The sequence below is a fragment of the Ammodytes marinus genome, assembly GCF_949987685.1.
Source record: "Ammodytes marinus genome assembly, chromosome: 24".
Lineage (NCBI taxonomy): Eukaryota > Metazoa > Chordata > Actinopteri > Uranoscopiformes > Ammodytidae > Ammodytes > Ammodytes marinus.
In genome coordinates, this window is record NC_137228.1 from 7,676,859 (window position 1) to 7,694,319 (window position 17,461).

The 17,461-nt window shown below is 41.1% G+C and overlaps 1 protein-coding gene across 1 annotated transcript in view; it reads left to right on the forward strand.

The window, feature by feature from the left end:
• prox1a (prospero homeobox 1a) overlaps nucleotides 1-1,828 on the forward strand; it is a gene marked incomplete at both ends in the record, with an annotated part of 28,600 nt that extends 26,772 nt beyond the window's left edge. Inside the window, one exon of the mRNA XM_080053275.1 lies at nucleotides 1,643-1,828. Within this exon, the coding sequence (XP_079909401.1) occupies nucleotides 1,643-1,828 (186 nt within the window). The remainder of the gene's footprint in view (nucleotides 1-1,642) is intronic.
• Between the last annotated feature and the right edge of the window lie 15,633 nt (nucleotides 1,829-17,461).

Below are 17,461 nucleotides of genomic sequence, written 5' to 3' on the forward strand. Positions count from 1 at the left end.
GAGACAGAATGCGATCATCAAAACAGCTCCCAAAAGATCTTAGAAACAAAGATTATTCATTGTCATGGTTTAGGGGAAGGCTACAAGAAGCTTTCCCAAAGGTTTCAATTGTCAATTTCTACTGTAAGGAACGTTGTCAGGGAATGGAAGGACACAGGCACAGTTGCAGTTAAACCCAGGTCTAGCAGACCAAGAAAAGTACAAGAGCGGCATATGCGGCGGATTGTGAGAATGGTTGCACACAACCCAAAGATCACCTCCAAAGACCTGCAAGAACATCTGGCTGCAGATTGTGTATCTGTACATGGTTCTACAATTCAGTGCAATTTGTCCAAAACATCTGTATGTCCGGGTGATGAGAAGGAAGCCCTTTCTGCGCCCACGCCACAGATACAGTTGCATGGAGTATGCAAAAGCTCATTTAGACAAGCCAGATTCATATTGGAAGAAAATTCTTTGGACTGATGAGACAAAAATTAAGTTATTTGGTCTTTATAAAAAGCAGAAGTTTTGGTGCAAATTGCGCTGAATTGTTGAACGATGTACAGATACACAATCTGCAGCCAGATGTTCTTGCAGGTCTTTGGAGGTGATCTGTGGGTTGTGTGCAACCATTCTCACAATCCTCCACCTATGCCGCTCCTGTTTTTTTCTTGGTCTGCCATGCCTGGGTTTAACTGCCACTATGCCTGTGTCCTTCCATTTCCTGACAACGTTCCCTACAGTCGAAATTGACAATTGAAACCTTTGGGAAAGCTTCTTGTAGCCTTCCCCTAAACCATGACAATGAACAATCTTTGTTTTTCAGATCTTTTGGGAGCTGTTTTGATGATCCCATTCTGTCTCACTTCAGCAGAGAGTCAAAGAGAAGTGCAACTTGCATTTAGGCACCTAAAATCCATTTTCTCATGATTAAACAGACATTTCTATGAGGTTCAAGGCTTAACAACATAATCCAACCAACTTTGTGTTTAAAGTCCTCAGTTTTACATGCTGTTACAGGCATTAAAATCAACAAAACCACAAGGGTTCCTATATTTTTGCACAGCCAGTTGTTCACATTTTATTTTATTTCATACAACCAAATACTGCTTTTCAAAAAATCTTTGTTTGGAAAACATCCCAGTACTTAGCTGTTCCTAGTAAATTAAAGACATACCACTTTTATATTTTTTTTGTGAAAGCAGAGTCAATTATAATGCCGGCTGAGAGGGGTTCCCAAACTTTTTCATATGACTGTATGTGTCACGCTACTTTGTACCACAAAGATGTGAATTTACTCCACAAAGCATTTTCACCTGTGTTTCCTCATACAGACAGAAGTCACACACTTCTGTATTTGTAGCTGTAAATACATTATGGTAACTTCAAATTTACGATGAGAAAAAGGGGAAGGTGTCGGAAGGGAAGTTCATGCTCAGTTCGAACAATCAATTGACTAAAAGGGAGGTTGATGTCATATCCTTTGCTTGACTTGTAGCCCGTAGGCACATTTTACTTCAGTGGAAGTGCCCGGGTTCACCCTCTGCTTCATATGTTGTCCTTTATTCATTTAGAAAAAGTGAAATATACTAAAAACAAACTATTAAAGCAAGGCATATCACTCATGATTTCCTTTTTTCTTTGCACTATTTTTGCCCAGGTTCCCGAGAGGTTTCTGGAAGTGGCCCAGGTGACTCTGCGTGAGTTCTTTAATGCCATCGTGGCGGGTAAGGACGCGGACCCATCCTGGAAGAAGGCCATCTACAAGGTCATCTGTAAACTGGACAGTGAGGTTCCAGACGTCTTCAAGTCCCCCAACTGTCTACAAGAACTCCTCCACGACTGACAAGAGAGGGAGTACGGGCACGCGAGACAAGCCTCATGGTTACTGTGAGATAGACTAAGAAACAGTGTCTCCAAAGGGGGCATTTTAACCTAGGTTTGCGGACTTCAGTGAGAAAGCGTGTTCGAACGTTCATAAAGCAAAAAGGCAAGAGATTTGATCTAGTTCTTGGGAGGAATTTGGGAGAAGTTTGGTTGGTGGTTTTGATCTTGGTCTGCCCCATCTTTTAAAAGACAAAACAAGCCCCTGAAAATGTTTTATAAAGAAAAAAATGTTCCCCCTTTGAAAGACTTCAAAAAGGGGGCCGACGATGCTCAAATTAACAAACTATTGTTGAGACTTTTATAAAAGTAAAAGCAAAAAAAATAAAAAATAAACTGTGAAAATGGAACCCTACTTGCACTTACAGAAAACAGCTCCTCTTTGCCGAAAAACCCCCGTCTATGTCTCTTCATCTCTCTCTCTCGCTCTCCCCGGAGGAACAAAGGGATGGACCACACTGGATCAATCTTCAGACCAGGATTTGTTGTCTGGAGAAAACTGAAAAATAAAGAAGATAATATATATATATAAAAAAAAATCTTTTTATTGTGGATGTTTTTAAGTTTCATGGACATTTTGGGGGGAAAAAAGTGATGTTTCTGTATTTTTTTCCTCTCCTTTGTATAAGCTTACAAGCCTCTCTTATATGAATCACTCACATTGACAAGCACACAGTTAAACAAACACACACAACACACACACACACACACACACACACACACACACACACACACACCTCTTGAATAGGACAGCACAGTAGCATTCCCTTAACCTCACCCTGACACCCAGACAAACTAGGCATACACAGACTTAGTTGTTGTTTATTTCCCATATTTTCCCCTCCTCTTTTTAACTTGTCCCTCTTCTTACTGTACTGGGTGTTATTTTGACTGTGTGGCTCTCTCTCCCCGCTCCCTCTAGCTGCCCCTCTTGGCCCATGGTGCATTCAGGGCCCCCTGAGCATCGCAGGAAAAATGAATAGAAAGATGATCTGAAGCCGCCATGAATCGGATTGGTCCATTAACCTCAGCTCTGAGTTAGCACGCCGTTTACTGCACTTATCTTATTACGAATTACTAGAAACTGACCGACACGGACGATGACAGTATCAATATTCCAGAATGGACCTTCATTTTATAATTCTTTACATGAACATATTTTCATTCCGTTTTATTTTGTGAGATTCAGGAGTTAATTATACTGAGCGAGACGTTTGATTATTGAAAAAATACACTTCAGTGCTTGCTAGTAGACAAACGATGTCATTGCGACTCTTTTTTTCTTTATAATTAACATATTTTTGGGTTATTTCTGAACTGTATTGCACAGAAATACGCCAGTATCAGGTTCAACTACCTTTGGTTTATTTATAATTTTTTGAGAATATGGCACTGATGTTATGAAGTGGATATAGTACTGTATATAAAAGTCATGGTTTTAATAATAATGTTGTGAGGATTATCAGGAAGCAAACAGTATATTAAAGTGTCATATGATACAAACACATCAGTCATTCTTCAGGGTGCTCTGCAGATGGTGATACATCTTTTTTTTTTAAACACTGACCACCAAATGTTGAAAAAAATCAGGCCTTCAAAAAATGAATTCAACCCCTCTGCCTCAAGCTCAGAACCTTGAAACTGGGGTTTACTGCAAGTTATTAAACTTCCGTTCGAAAAACAGTTTTTTTTCTCTTTTGCTCTGGGGGGGGGGGGGGGGGGGGGGGGGTCAAGGAGGGGCAGCCGCACCAACCGGGTCATGTGTGAAGTGTTTTAACAGCAGAAAAAAAAAATACATACGAGAAAAATGCTGATATTTGTAGCTTGTATAGATGTAATAATTACTCTGATCACTCTCTGATATTGTTATTATTTATAATTGAAATAATTATTCCTATTAATGTTATTCTGATGATGATTAATGCTTGCTACAGATTTGACCAGTGGTTTACTCATTGTTTATCCATCACACACTGCAACATGAAATAAATTATTCTTTGAAAAAATAAAAACAACACTGTACTTTTCTCTGTTCTCTCTTTGCACTCAGCAGAGGTGCAGAGAGCATTGACCGTTTGCGTGTGCCTGCCTGCACACACTAAATCGCCATCAACCCAAGCAGTAACTAGGCAACATGATGGCCACTTTACCTCTCTATCTCTCTCTCTCTCTCTCTCTCTGGGTTCTGTATAGGGGACATGCGATCCCTTGTTGTTGTTGCTGATGAATTGAAAAGAGGAGCGCTGTGTGATTATTGTCAGCACAAAAGCCTCAAAAAGCTGCTGACGCCTAGATTAGCCAGTACAAAGACGCAGGGACAGACAAACACACACACACACACACACACACACACACACACACACAGGTATAGACTCACACTCATATACACACAAAGGCACAGGGACGAGGCCTGTCTGCCCTTGTTGCCCTACCATCCTACCCTCTCCTGTCTCCTCTCTGCTTCCTCTCTCATAGATATTATTTCTGTCCTTCTCTCACACCACTTACCTAGCTAACACTCACACTCACACTCACACACACACACACACACACACACACACACACACAAACACACACACACACACCATGCCCTCTGTGTGTGTGTTGGCGCCTAACACTGACTGGCATCACACAATGCCAACCACCATCACCAGCATGGCAGAAAGTGCCAGCACTCAATGCGCCTTCATTTTTTTATCCTCTCAAACGCTCTCTCACTCTCTCTGTCTGTCTCTCTCTCTCGCTCTCGCACTCACTCTCTCTCTGTCTCTGTCTCTGTCTCTGTCTCTCTCTCCCTCCCTCACATACAAAGAAAATATGGAAGGAACAAAAAACAAGGCAAAGATAACACATAGCTACAAACACTCCTGTGCACTTCAAAACATTCCAACGATGATCTGGTAGCATTTATGTGCAATAATGCATATATTGTTCAGGTTAAAATGAAATAAATTACCAAGTATATATAACATTGGTTGTAAATACCACTGTGGAAAAACAAAAAACAAATGATGTCCATACAGGTTTTATTTTCTAAACGTTAATGGTATGGCCACAACACAGATGAATCTAATAGTGATGCACTAACAGAAATTGCTGCTGATTCCAGTGTGAGGAACAAAAACACACAAAAAAAATATACAGACAGAGAGATGTGGGGTGTCCTGTGCTTTAGCTTATACTGCCAACGCTTTTCATTAGAACAGGAGGGGCTGAACAGGAGGTGGGGTCACTCTTTGCTCTATATGATCACACACACACACACACACACACGCACGCACACACACACGCACACACACACACACACACACACACACACACACACACACACACACACACACACACACACACACGCCGTCTGCCTGTGAAAGCACATCTGAGCGGCGCAACAATAAAACAGCTGTGTTTGTGTTGGCCTGCTGATTGTTTCATTCTCAATCACCCCGTCAGACTCTCAAACTCTCACACACACACACACACACACACACACACACACACACACACACACACACACACACACACACACACACACACACACACACACACACACACACACACACACACACACACACACACACACACACACACACACGTACTGTCTGCAGAGATGGCATGACAGTGATACATCTCGGGTAATGGCCACTATTATCATGGAGTAGGGAGAGAGTTTATTACGGAGGAAAATCTCTCCTCACCATAACTCTGATAGCTATAACTGTCTTCTCCGTGTTAACTGCTGCTAAAGTAGACTGTGCTGTGGCTGTGTGTGTGTGTGTGTGTGTGTGTGTGTGTGTGTGTGTGTGTGTGTGTGTGACTGTGTGTGTGTGTGTGTGTGTGTGTGTGTGTGAGGCAGAAGCACAAGTCGAAGAAAAACGCTCCAAAATTACAATTTCAACAATAAGAATCCCAAAAACAGCGCGACTTCATTGTCGTTATCACTTTGTGTACTAACATCATTTTTGTGATATAATATAGTGTAGGAAAAGCAGAATTGATGCATTAGACTCATATATGATAGCACTTGTGTAAAGCAATTCTGCCCAATGCTTTCATGCTGTTCATATATTTTATGTGTTTTTTTTCCTTCTGCTGTTTTCTAATTTCACCAAAGTAGCAACTAAAACTGTTACTAAACTTTGGATTAGTTTTTCCACATCGGAGTGTGAAGAATATAGCATCCATATTTGCATTTCCATGGCATCAACTTGTGCATTGCCCTTTTTCCCCTGTTTTCTGACATTTTTGCAGGCTAAGTTTCATGGTTCTGACATCACTGTTTGATATTGTTTACCAGTCAGAGCTCAGTGCTCTGTCTGACCTCATACTGACCTGATAGAAGGCTATTCTCAATTCTAACAATAACTGAATGTATCCAGGTTAACTTTAAAACATCAGTCAACCAAACGGCGGATTGAATGGGACCATCACCGGCAGCAACCATCAGCGTTATCTTGTTGAACAGACTTTAATCAGCCAGCGCTGCAGGTTTATGAGCATGGGTTCTTTAAGATGGCACCCCGGTGAACCAAGCTTATTGTTGATGGAACAGCTGCCCTCCACAGCGCTTTCACTGGCTCCTCCCAGCATGCACTGCTTCATCCCTCTGTTTCTCCATCGGGTCCTTCTGCCATTTCTCTCCTGACTCACTCCAAATCAAACATCTTTCTAATAGTTTGATTCCTCTGTCTGTAATGTCTTTTAAATTGTCTTGAGGTTATGCATTTATCCCTATATCCTTCCATTCATCCATCATTGACACTATACACATATATACTTTACATCCATCCTTAAAGGTGGAGTCAGCGATTCACCTTTAAGTCAAAGAATTCTCTTTCCCCTCCCTCTCTCCTAAGTGATATCCATTTCCTCCTCCCTGCCTCCCTCCCTCCATCCTTCCTTCCTTCCATCAGCGGTCTGTTGGCTAATCAAACACCATCTGTCCTTCCATCCCCAACCTGTCAGGAACAGCTGCCAGCGCCGCTCTTAACAACTCTTTTAACAACCCTGAACGCATCTTCCACGGGCCGATGAGGGCCACCGCCATCACCACTACAGTATACTCCTTTACCAACACAACACACACATGGGCCATCAGTGGCGTACAAAACAACTCATGTGTGTGTAGCCGGTTACAGTGTATTAGGTGATCACAGGGAGAGAGGGTGAGATAAAGAAGGATGACCATTTAGAGGAGAAGAAAAAGGAAGAAGGGATAGGGCAAGAAAAGAAAAGTAGAAAAGTTGTACTGGCCTCCGGTTGAACCTAAGTAGCACCGGTGAGAACCGCGCGCAGAGTAAATAAAATGATTCCAGAGAAAGAGGAATAATGATCTAGCAGAAGGTATAAACGGAGAGATAAAACAAAGGAGAGATTGCGCTCTGTAAACGAGTGGAAGTCTAAATAGTAATCAAGGGAAGAATCAGCCGCCTGCTCAAAAAAGGGTTTAGAGCTAATGGTTTGGGATGTAAAAGCTCCCCAACACATACACACAAGATTGCAATTTTACACACACAAGTACTGTACAATCACCGCTCTCTTTCACACACACACACACACACACACACACACACACACACACACACACACACACACACACACACTATCATCTTAAACTCACTCGTACGGAATAGTCTAGTCACTCACTGAATACAATCATCCCTTTCAGACACACATTGCAAATATAATCACTTACCAATGCATGTTCACACACACAAAATACAGTTGTCACACACACACACACACACACACACACACACACACACACACACACACACACACACACACACACACACACACACACAGAGAGCTCAAACTGAACTGCTGTTGTCGTGAACATGCCAAGACATTTTCAAGTGTTATATGCTGAGGAACTTCCCCAACCAATCATTGGCACATAGGCCAGATGTTCGCTGGTGCTTCAATGTAATGTTCTCCTGGCAGAGACACACACACACACACACACACACACACACACACACACACACACACACACACACACACACACACACACACACACACACACACACACACACACACACACACACAGTCTAACACTGGCTGGCATCTTTTTTGTCTCTCTCTCCCTTTACGCATATGAACATTTGATATGAGACCGAAACGCCAAGACTGCACTTTTTCATCACACAGAGGGGAAGGAAAGGGGGATTGCAGATGGGAGGAAGAACTAGAGGAGATAAGGAAAAGAGGAGAGGAGAGACAACGACCAAGAGACATTGTTAACTGTTGTAATGACAAGTTCATCTTCTGTTGAGGAGAATTGGCTGAAGCAAGGTGACCATTAATACACGTTTTGATGTGTTGCATGCCCTTCTTTCCTCTTACTGATTTCATCTAACCATCAATAGCAACAAGAAGTGGATGTATTCAAAGCTTCCCCATTCTCTTTGCTCTAAAAGAATAAAAAGGAATCCGTTTATTGGAAATGATGTTTCGAGGACACGTGCGTCTTTTGTCTCAGTCAATGCTTTCCAATGGACGCTAGCTGATAAGCTTTATTCAATGGGGGACGTGTGTAAAGTCATTAAAACAATGTCATTATGTCAAAGATGACACCAAAGCAGTGTGGGGGGGGGGTGGGGGGGGGGGGAACGACTTGTCAGTTAAAGATATTCTAGCGGGAGACCACTACAAAGATCCCATGACAGGCCCTCATGTAGATTTGAGAGATTATTTGACATTTCTAAAAGTTGGCTTGCCCAGTGCATTAGCAGCTAAAAATCAAAGCTTTTACACTTCTATTGGTTAAAGGGGATGTTATTTTTGTCAGTAGCATGTTAGCAGACATCCTGAGGGCAGCGGCTGGGAAGCCCCGCCATGCTGAAAAATCCAACCAGCAGAGAGAGGAGACGTCTGGCCTGGACATCAATACAGCCTCACACAGGGCAGATACAGGGGGCGCGTGCACGCACACACACGCGCGCACGCACACACACACACACACACACACACACACACACACACACACACACACACACACACACACACACACACATTAATACATGCTTATAGATAATACACACTTTTGGCATTTGCTTTGGAACACACATACACTTGAGGGGAGTGTGTCAGCCACGTGTCCCGTGCATCAAGTCCAGTCAATAAGAGCCTTTCAAGAATACCAGGGGTTCTACCAACGGACACACACACACACGCGCAAGGACAGATAATACACACAGACAGACACACACACACACACACACACACACACACACACACACACACACACACACACACACACACACACACACACACACACACAGACTAACGTTCCCCTCTCACTTTGTCCTTTAACCGGAATAGTGAAGCCCGGGGCCGTTCCATTTTAATCCACCTCTCCTGACATCCCCCCCCCCCCCACACACACACACACTCTCACACTCTTTGTCTCATCTTTCGTCCCTTTTTTACCTCTTGTAAGTATTGTGTACCTGGTTATGAGATCTTATCTTTTTAATGCATATTTTGTATGTGTTTATTGTAACCCCGTTTGAACCATACATGTCCAAAAAGCAATAGAGTGCAATAAGTCTGGATACCAGTTAAACTTTTACATTGCTTCAAGGACTTCACGAGAGATACGAGCACCTTAATGAGATGCGGGTTTAGTGTTTTAACTTGGTAATAATGACAGTTTTATTTTTATTTTATTTTGTTAAAAAAAACTGCTAAATGCTTTTGATAAAATAACTAAAAGTGAAGTGTCCTTGAGCAAGTCACCGCGTCCCGTTCGAGGCTACTTTCCCCTAATGGTCCCGACAGAAACAAAACAAGGGGCAAGAAGAAGTTAATGTTTTCAGGATGATAAAACAATATCACAAAGGGAGAAGAAAAATCCAATCAAAAGCACCCCCTTAACTTCCCATTTGACTGTGGGGCGGCAACTCCTGATTATTTTTATTCATTTTTTTTTTATTCAATTTATTTTAATTAATCAAAAAATGTCTTCGATGTTTTGTCTGAGCGAAAAAAGTCCATTACTTCAACATAACTCATTGACAGAGTCAGAGAGAAAGAGCAGATCTGGAACCAGCGGATTATTGGCATTTTGCTTCATAAATGAAAAGTTTCGATGATTAATTAATATATTTTAACAGACTGATTGGTTACTCAAATAACTATAACTAGCAATACATAATCTAAGGAGTCTTTTTATATATTTATTTTTCTAGTCAGGGCTCAAATGAAGTGTCTTTTGTGTCTGTTAGCGTCCATGGTTTGACAGTTTTTATTACTAATCCTTGATATTAGAGTAGTTTATATCTATGCATCTCGTCATTTTGACTGAAAGCAACCTTTAAAATGGAGGAAATCTATATGCTACTCGGGATAAAATATGTATGTGACAAAAAAAGACAATAACTTGACATGGGGAGCAGGTGCATGAGTATAAATGTTCAGAGTATCTTAAGCTCAGTGTGTGTGTGTGTGTGTGTGTGTGTGTGTGTGTGTGTGTGTGTGTGTGTGTGTGTTGTCCTTTTGTTAAGACCCCAGAGTGGGCCAAGGAATTTCATTTATCAAGAAATGGATAGGGCTCCTAGAAGAGCCCTCTTCAGAAACACACACACACACACACACACACACACACACACACACACACACACACACACACACACACACACAGACACTATAAATAACTAAGTGACAACACACTTGGCCTTGTCAGACAGGAACTGCTTACAAGTAGATGGAAACTGAGGGAGCGTAGAGTTACTGTTGGTAGAATAAGAAATACATATGCATGGAGGAGGAAAGGCATGGAATTCACACACAGAAAAAAGAAAAGTGAGAAATATGAACAAGAGCTTGATGAGTGGCATGAAAGTGAAGAATCTCAGGCCGGCCACACTCGTCTGTCCACACACACACACACACACTATGAATAAGCGTGAGCGGTTCCTTTGAACATGCAGCGGTCAAGGTTCACTGGCAGGTCAGCCGAGGGACTGGGTGAACAGAACATGAAAAATAAAACGCGAGCGCACAAAGACACACACACACACACACACACACACACACACACACACACACACACACACACACACACACACACACACACACACACACACACACACACAAAGACACTCGTGGACAGCTGTCAGTTGGCAGCTAAGCAGGTCCGAGGTGAAACAATGGGGCCGAGGCAGGAGAAGAGCAAAGAGTTTGATGGGGGTTAAGAGAAGGTTAAGCTCTCAGATTGGCATGTGCCGCGGTAAATCAGACCGAGACACTCCAACCATCCCGTGTGTGTTTTAGAACAGGCAGACATTCTCTCTACTGTTACTGTGAACATTACGAGACACGGGAATTCCATGTCTGGAGCTTTGTGGACCAGACACCAAAGGCGACATCGGTATGAAGCAAAGGAGGAACTTCAACTATGTGTTTCAAGTCAATTATTCTGCTGATTATTTTCCTGTTTTCTTGACTAGTTGTTTGGTCTCTAAAATGTAAAAAAAACTCCTTTCTAACACACTCACACACACACACACACACACACACACACACGCACGCACGCACGCACGCACACCGACACACACACACTTTCTGCAACACCACTACCGCAAATACGTCCAATAAAGTATCAAATGTCAGTTTAAAATATTTTGTAACCACACAAGTAAATGTTTGCTTTTACTATTTACCCAATAACCTTCTATATCAGCATCTTTCTTCTGACCTGTCTGGAACCCCATGGACTGACATCTGGACTCCTGTTTTTACTTTAATTTAATAATCATAATTTTTTTTTACCACATTTAGTTTTCACAATTATCCTTTGATTATAATAAAAGAAATATCTACGTCTTGTTTGGAGATTGTGTGACAAAATTGCTTAATACATAGCATAAAGTTATGAATCATAAGGGAAGAACATACAGAACACTGCCTGTTGAGACAAAAGCACACACTAATCAATTAGATATGTTTTATCCATAACAATAAGCCTCAGTGTTTCTCTTGAAAGCCTCTTACATTGCCAGGACAGCAGACAGTATAATACAGTGCTGCATACCACCATGCAATGCTCTTTTACTGCCCCCTGCCTTTTGACAGACACTGCTGCTCCAGCCTGTGAATTAGGATACTACAGGCAAAACATATGATGTTAACGATAATGAAAATGTCCCAAAGATGTTTGAAAGATTAAAAGCGCCCTGGCTTTAAGGGTCGCTACAGATTATAGCCCAGAAGAAAGGAGAGTGAAATTAAATGGACACTGGATCATTGGATCAAGTGGGTGACAGCTGGGGTTCCACAAGTTCCAAAACAATGACTCAAAATGTCATAGCTACAGCCGTGTCTGACTGACAAAAAAATGATTTCATCCACTGCTGGTATATAGTTAACCTGTCCAAACCGATGAAACATATAGATCATGTTAAATTATTGAATGAACTGATGATTGCTATTAAAATAATACATGTGCCATATCCGTCACAGTCAAAGATGCCTTAGCGACATGCTTTCAATGTCAGTGGTGTGGATGAGACCCACAGTCCTCGCTTTGTGATCAAATAAAACATATTCCTAAGTGTATCTGAAGTGATTATGAGGCTTTGACAATCCGAGAAAATGTATCTAAAAATAATATTTATGTTTACTCAAGGTCTTTTTCATACAACACAACTACAGTATATGATGGTGATATACACAGAAGGACAAATGGGAACATCCTTTCTAGGCCAAGGTCTAATTTCCGTGGTTAAGACCAGCACTGCACTTAAAGTAAGAACACATGCCAGGAATTACAAAAAAAATAAAAAAATGTTTCATAAAGATAATCTGAGTTTAAGCATTTGGTGACCTGAGGACGTAAGCTCCCCAAAGGACACACAGTCTTTATTTTATTTTTTTTACTAATCCCACTCTTCCTCAACCCCTCTTCCCCCTCCATCTTCAGACCCCCTCCCCCCCCCCGCCCCCCGCCACACACAGACACACACAATCAAAAGAAGTGCTTGTGTTTTTTTAAAAAGAACATTACTCTCTTTGCCCACATAAAGCACAATCAGATACGCCAAGTGACTGTTGGTCTTCTAAGTGATTGCCTGGAGTACCACATTAAAATGAGATATTATTGATCACAAAGATTGATTTTTTGAATTCTTCTGCAGTGGTTTGATCGCACCTTACATAAGAATCAGAGATCAAACTTTTAAAAAGTACGTAGCAGCATAAGGTGACATGCGTTGATTTCCTATGTGTTCAATTGCGGCCCTCCATGGAATTGAGATATCTTGTGCTCCATTTGGAGGGAAAGCCTGGCTAGCATCATATTGAGACAAGAATACATTTGAACAAATGATTTTGGGAACTGAGGTATAGCGAAGCAAGAAGATTGTGGCAATAAAATATATGGAAGATGATACCACAAAATTGGAGCTAATACAAGAAAGTGAACGTACTGAAGATAAAGTATCTTCATACACACACACACACACACACACACACACACACAAAGAGCTGAATCTATTAAGAATGCTTCTCTCTGCTCTTCAGATGGTTGAAGGAGGAGAGTAATAACACAAACTGACAAAGAAGATGGCTGCCGAGTGCTTTCCTGGTGAGAGGCTGAATTGAGTGGACGCGGGTCCCGGTTAAGCGTGGCTGAATTCTACCAAGGGGAAGACACAGCGAGCCCGTGTCCACTGATTGAATGCAGCAACATCACCCACTAGCCCCCACTCCCACCCTCTTGTCATTAGAACACAGCTTCTCCTTGAGAACTAAATCTACTTAGGATTGTTTTTATCTTTCTTTTTCATAACATTCCTTAACTTTTTCTTTGATTCAAAAGGACAATCTGGACGTGGTAATCCATCATGGATTTAGCAGTTCCCCATACACGCATCTGCTGCCCCCCGCCCCCCCTCCCAGAGCCAAATAATCCTAATGATTCAGGACCGGGGGCCTGACTCAAGGGGGATAGGAGGGAGAGAGGGATGAGAAAGAAAGGGAAAAGAGTGAGAGAGTGAGGGTAGAGCAAAAAAATGACAAAGAGAGAGAGAGGAGCAGAGGGGGAGGAGGGGAGGAGGTGAATAAGTCTCTGATTAATCAAGAAAAGGAATAAAAAGAGGTTGTAATATTCACAAATGGTGCCCGGGCCGTGGGCACAACCCCCCCTGCCCCCCTTTAGCCTTAATAGTATTAGAGAAATGAAAACGAAATCTTTAGATTAGAAAGATTGGAAAAATTGAATTACGGCGGTTGCACAGGAGGCGGAGTGGATGAGCGGAGAGGCACATCTTCATCTGGGACGGAGCAGGAGGGGGGGGGGGGGGGGGGGGGGGGTGAGAAAGATGAAAAATGAAATAGGCCTTTAACCCTTACATACAAAGACATTACATTTTACGAATATGAGTTATCAGTGTTTTACAGCAGCACTTTACCTAGAATTACAACTAGAATCAAATGTATTGTAGCACCTTGTAGAATGGCCTATTTGAACTTAATGTACCTGAATGATTCTTGCTGTTCTGGCTTTGTTGCATCTCATGGTTGAATGGATGCATTTATTGGAAGTGGCTCTGTATAAAACTATCTAGCTAAATGTATTTCAAGATGTCTTGTAAAGCAATGGTTAACGTGTCACTCATAACTTTACCCAAATATATAGTCTACACCATAGATAACTTAAGTGAAACACCACTTAATATGTGGGAATTGGCCTTCAAAAATTTGAATTAAATTAAAAAAACAAAGATGAGAAAGAGCCGACCCTTATCCCTGACCTCATATGTCCTGCTGCTTTAAAGCAACTGCTGTTTGAAACACAACAGCGCCCTCCTCAGGTATAACACTGAACCTGACACATTACATTACATGTCTGACTTTTATGGTCAATTCTTTATTGTTACAATTATTCATAATTAAATAGTATAGTAATATTAACTAAGTATTTCACAATCTAAATGTTTTTTGTAATTTTGAGGCCACTGATGATCATATTGCCATAAGATGACACTATACATCCTGACATATTAAAGCTTTCCTTTGAATATGATAAGAAAATACCACTGCGTGTTAACACTGAGAAAGTTAAACAGGCCGTCAATCTAGAGCAGAAGATATAAATGCATCACTCGCTTTGCCTGTCATTGTGCAGCATAACACATGTAATATCGTTTGTGGTTCAGTGAAATGTTCTTACCCTGCATTGTAGCATTTTTAACCATGTTTATTAGAAATGTGCAGACATGTTTTTTTGGAATCCTAAATCTCCTACCATTCGAAAGACTTTCAAATAAAAAATGTTCTTCATCCAGATTCATAACGCTTGAACTCAGCTGGGGAACTTAAAATCGCCACAGCCTCTAGGCAGAAGGTGAACAATCGATTTTGTAACCTGTGCTTTATTTTAATTCCATATTTTCTCCCACGGTGTATTTGTTCTCTTGTTTTTTTTATATTTAGGAAGTGTGTAGCTCCACCTTTAACATCTGTAAGTAAGCAGTGCCTTGTAGTTTCCACCAGGTGTCCTCACAGACTCATTTTTATTTCTCTGACAATCACAGCTCAGTGCAGTGTTAGTTACAATTCCTCTTTTACTTTCATATGTCAGTGTATGACGTAATTGCTGCTTTAGCTTTTAACATAATTACCCCACGGGCCTGTAAATAATTTAGATCTATTTCTGTGACAAGTGAAATTATCACTTTATCACTCACTCTCTCCACTGACAGGTCTCACTTTTTACTATCTTTTTTTGTGATTAATGTATTCTGTAGGAGCTATTCGGATAGGAGTGACTGTTGTTTGTAATCTCATAGTGCTGTATCTAGTATTAATGAGAGGATTAAATGTAACCAGCAGGGGCCCTTAGTGATCTATCAACTATCAGCCTCTAGTAGTGGCTCAGTCCTGTTATTCACTATCAGCTGTGAGCCGGATGCCAAAAGCTATTTCTGTATTTAGTCACGCAATCTCAGCAGCAGCAGCAGCTATGTTGACTGGCTGTTAGAGTCTGCTAAAAACAATCACCATCTGATTAATGAGCATTATTGAGTGACAGGGAAATGAAAGATAAAAATGATGTTGTTGAATTAAATCAAGCATGACAGGCCCCAAACACCACAGTCTGTGTGTGATTGAGAGCTCTTGGGCTATCTCCACTGTTGTCCCACTTTTTCCATTCATCCCGTTCATTCATTGTTGCGTTCATTCATGCAAAAGACAACAAAAAAAAAAGTGTTAAAAAAAAGTGTTACAATCCTTGGACTCTACATTCAAACTGACACGTGGGAAAAGGCAAAAGACCAAACTACAACATTAAAAGGTGGAGTCAGTGATTCTGGAGAACGCTTGTTGTCAAAAATCACGTTGTCAAAATCAGGGAATATCTCCTCACGATCTACTAGCCTGTCCATACTGTGTGTGTGATAACTACAATCCAGAGTTTATACACAGCCTAGGCTCTGTAAACAGGCATGTGCTAGCTTCGGTGGGACCCCTTTGTTTATATACCTTCGTTTGCACACAAGATGATCTAGTTTGCTTCTTTATATTGCTGCTTTTCTATGAACTTAAAATAGCATGCTCCTCTCCCTGATCTATTACTGTTTGCTTTGTGAAGAGTGCTTGAGTGATTCCTCCCCTGCAGGGCGTGCAAATGCAAAGCCGGATTAATGGATCATTAGAAATGTACCGTTCATTATGATCCTGCAAAATGAATTATGCTTTGAGTTCTCCCTGCCTCCTTTGCATGAGCGTATGGGAGATAGACTGAGATTTAAACATGATGAACTTACAGAAACAGCATAACAACGCAGTTTAGTTGAAATCTGGTTGAAAAAGTGACAGTAATTGCAGCTCACTTCAATTGAAGTCCTTCTTAGAGAAACATCGTAATATATCTTAATAATTAAAAAAGTTCTAGAGATCTTAATTCTACTTAATGTGTTCAATATCCTTGACTAGGAATGACTTTAGTGATTAATCTGATGAAATCTTGATTAATCGAATAGTTTATTAAATACATTAAATAATAGTTTTTTTTATGTTTTTGACAGACAAACAGAGATCAAGTACACTTAACTCAGATCAAGGGGTGAGGGCAGATGGCCGCACACTAGAGCCAGGTTCTGCCCACAGTCTTTTCATGTTAAACGGACGGCCAACACATGAGGTAATGTTGCTTCTCTGGTCTAGACCTGCTCCATAGAAAAAAGTGTCATGAGATCATGTCTGTGATGATCTGACGCTTAATAAATCAAATGAAGTTGACATTAGTGTAAAATCCAATAGAAATCGACATTTGAGAAGCTAAAAGCACGACATGTTTGGCAAATTTTTGTGGAAAATAACTCAAATGATTTATAGATTATTGATATTATTGCATATTTTCAGGCAGCAGATATATCAAATAAAATGCATGATAATGTAATCAGAAGGTGTTACCATGTATGCAGTAAGTACCATAACAATTGAGTGTATTTCTATTCTGTGGCAATTATGAGGGGCAGAGGGCGTCTGTCTGTACTCTCACACACTGGCACCAGAATGGACAGATGATAAATCAAGAGGCAGCAGCGATGACTTCAGATGCTGTTAACAGTGATGTACGGTGTCACACTTA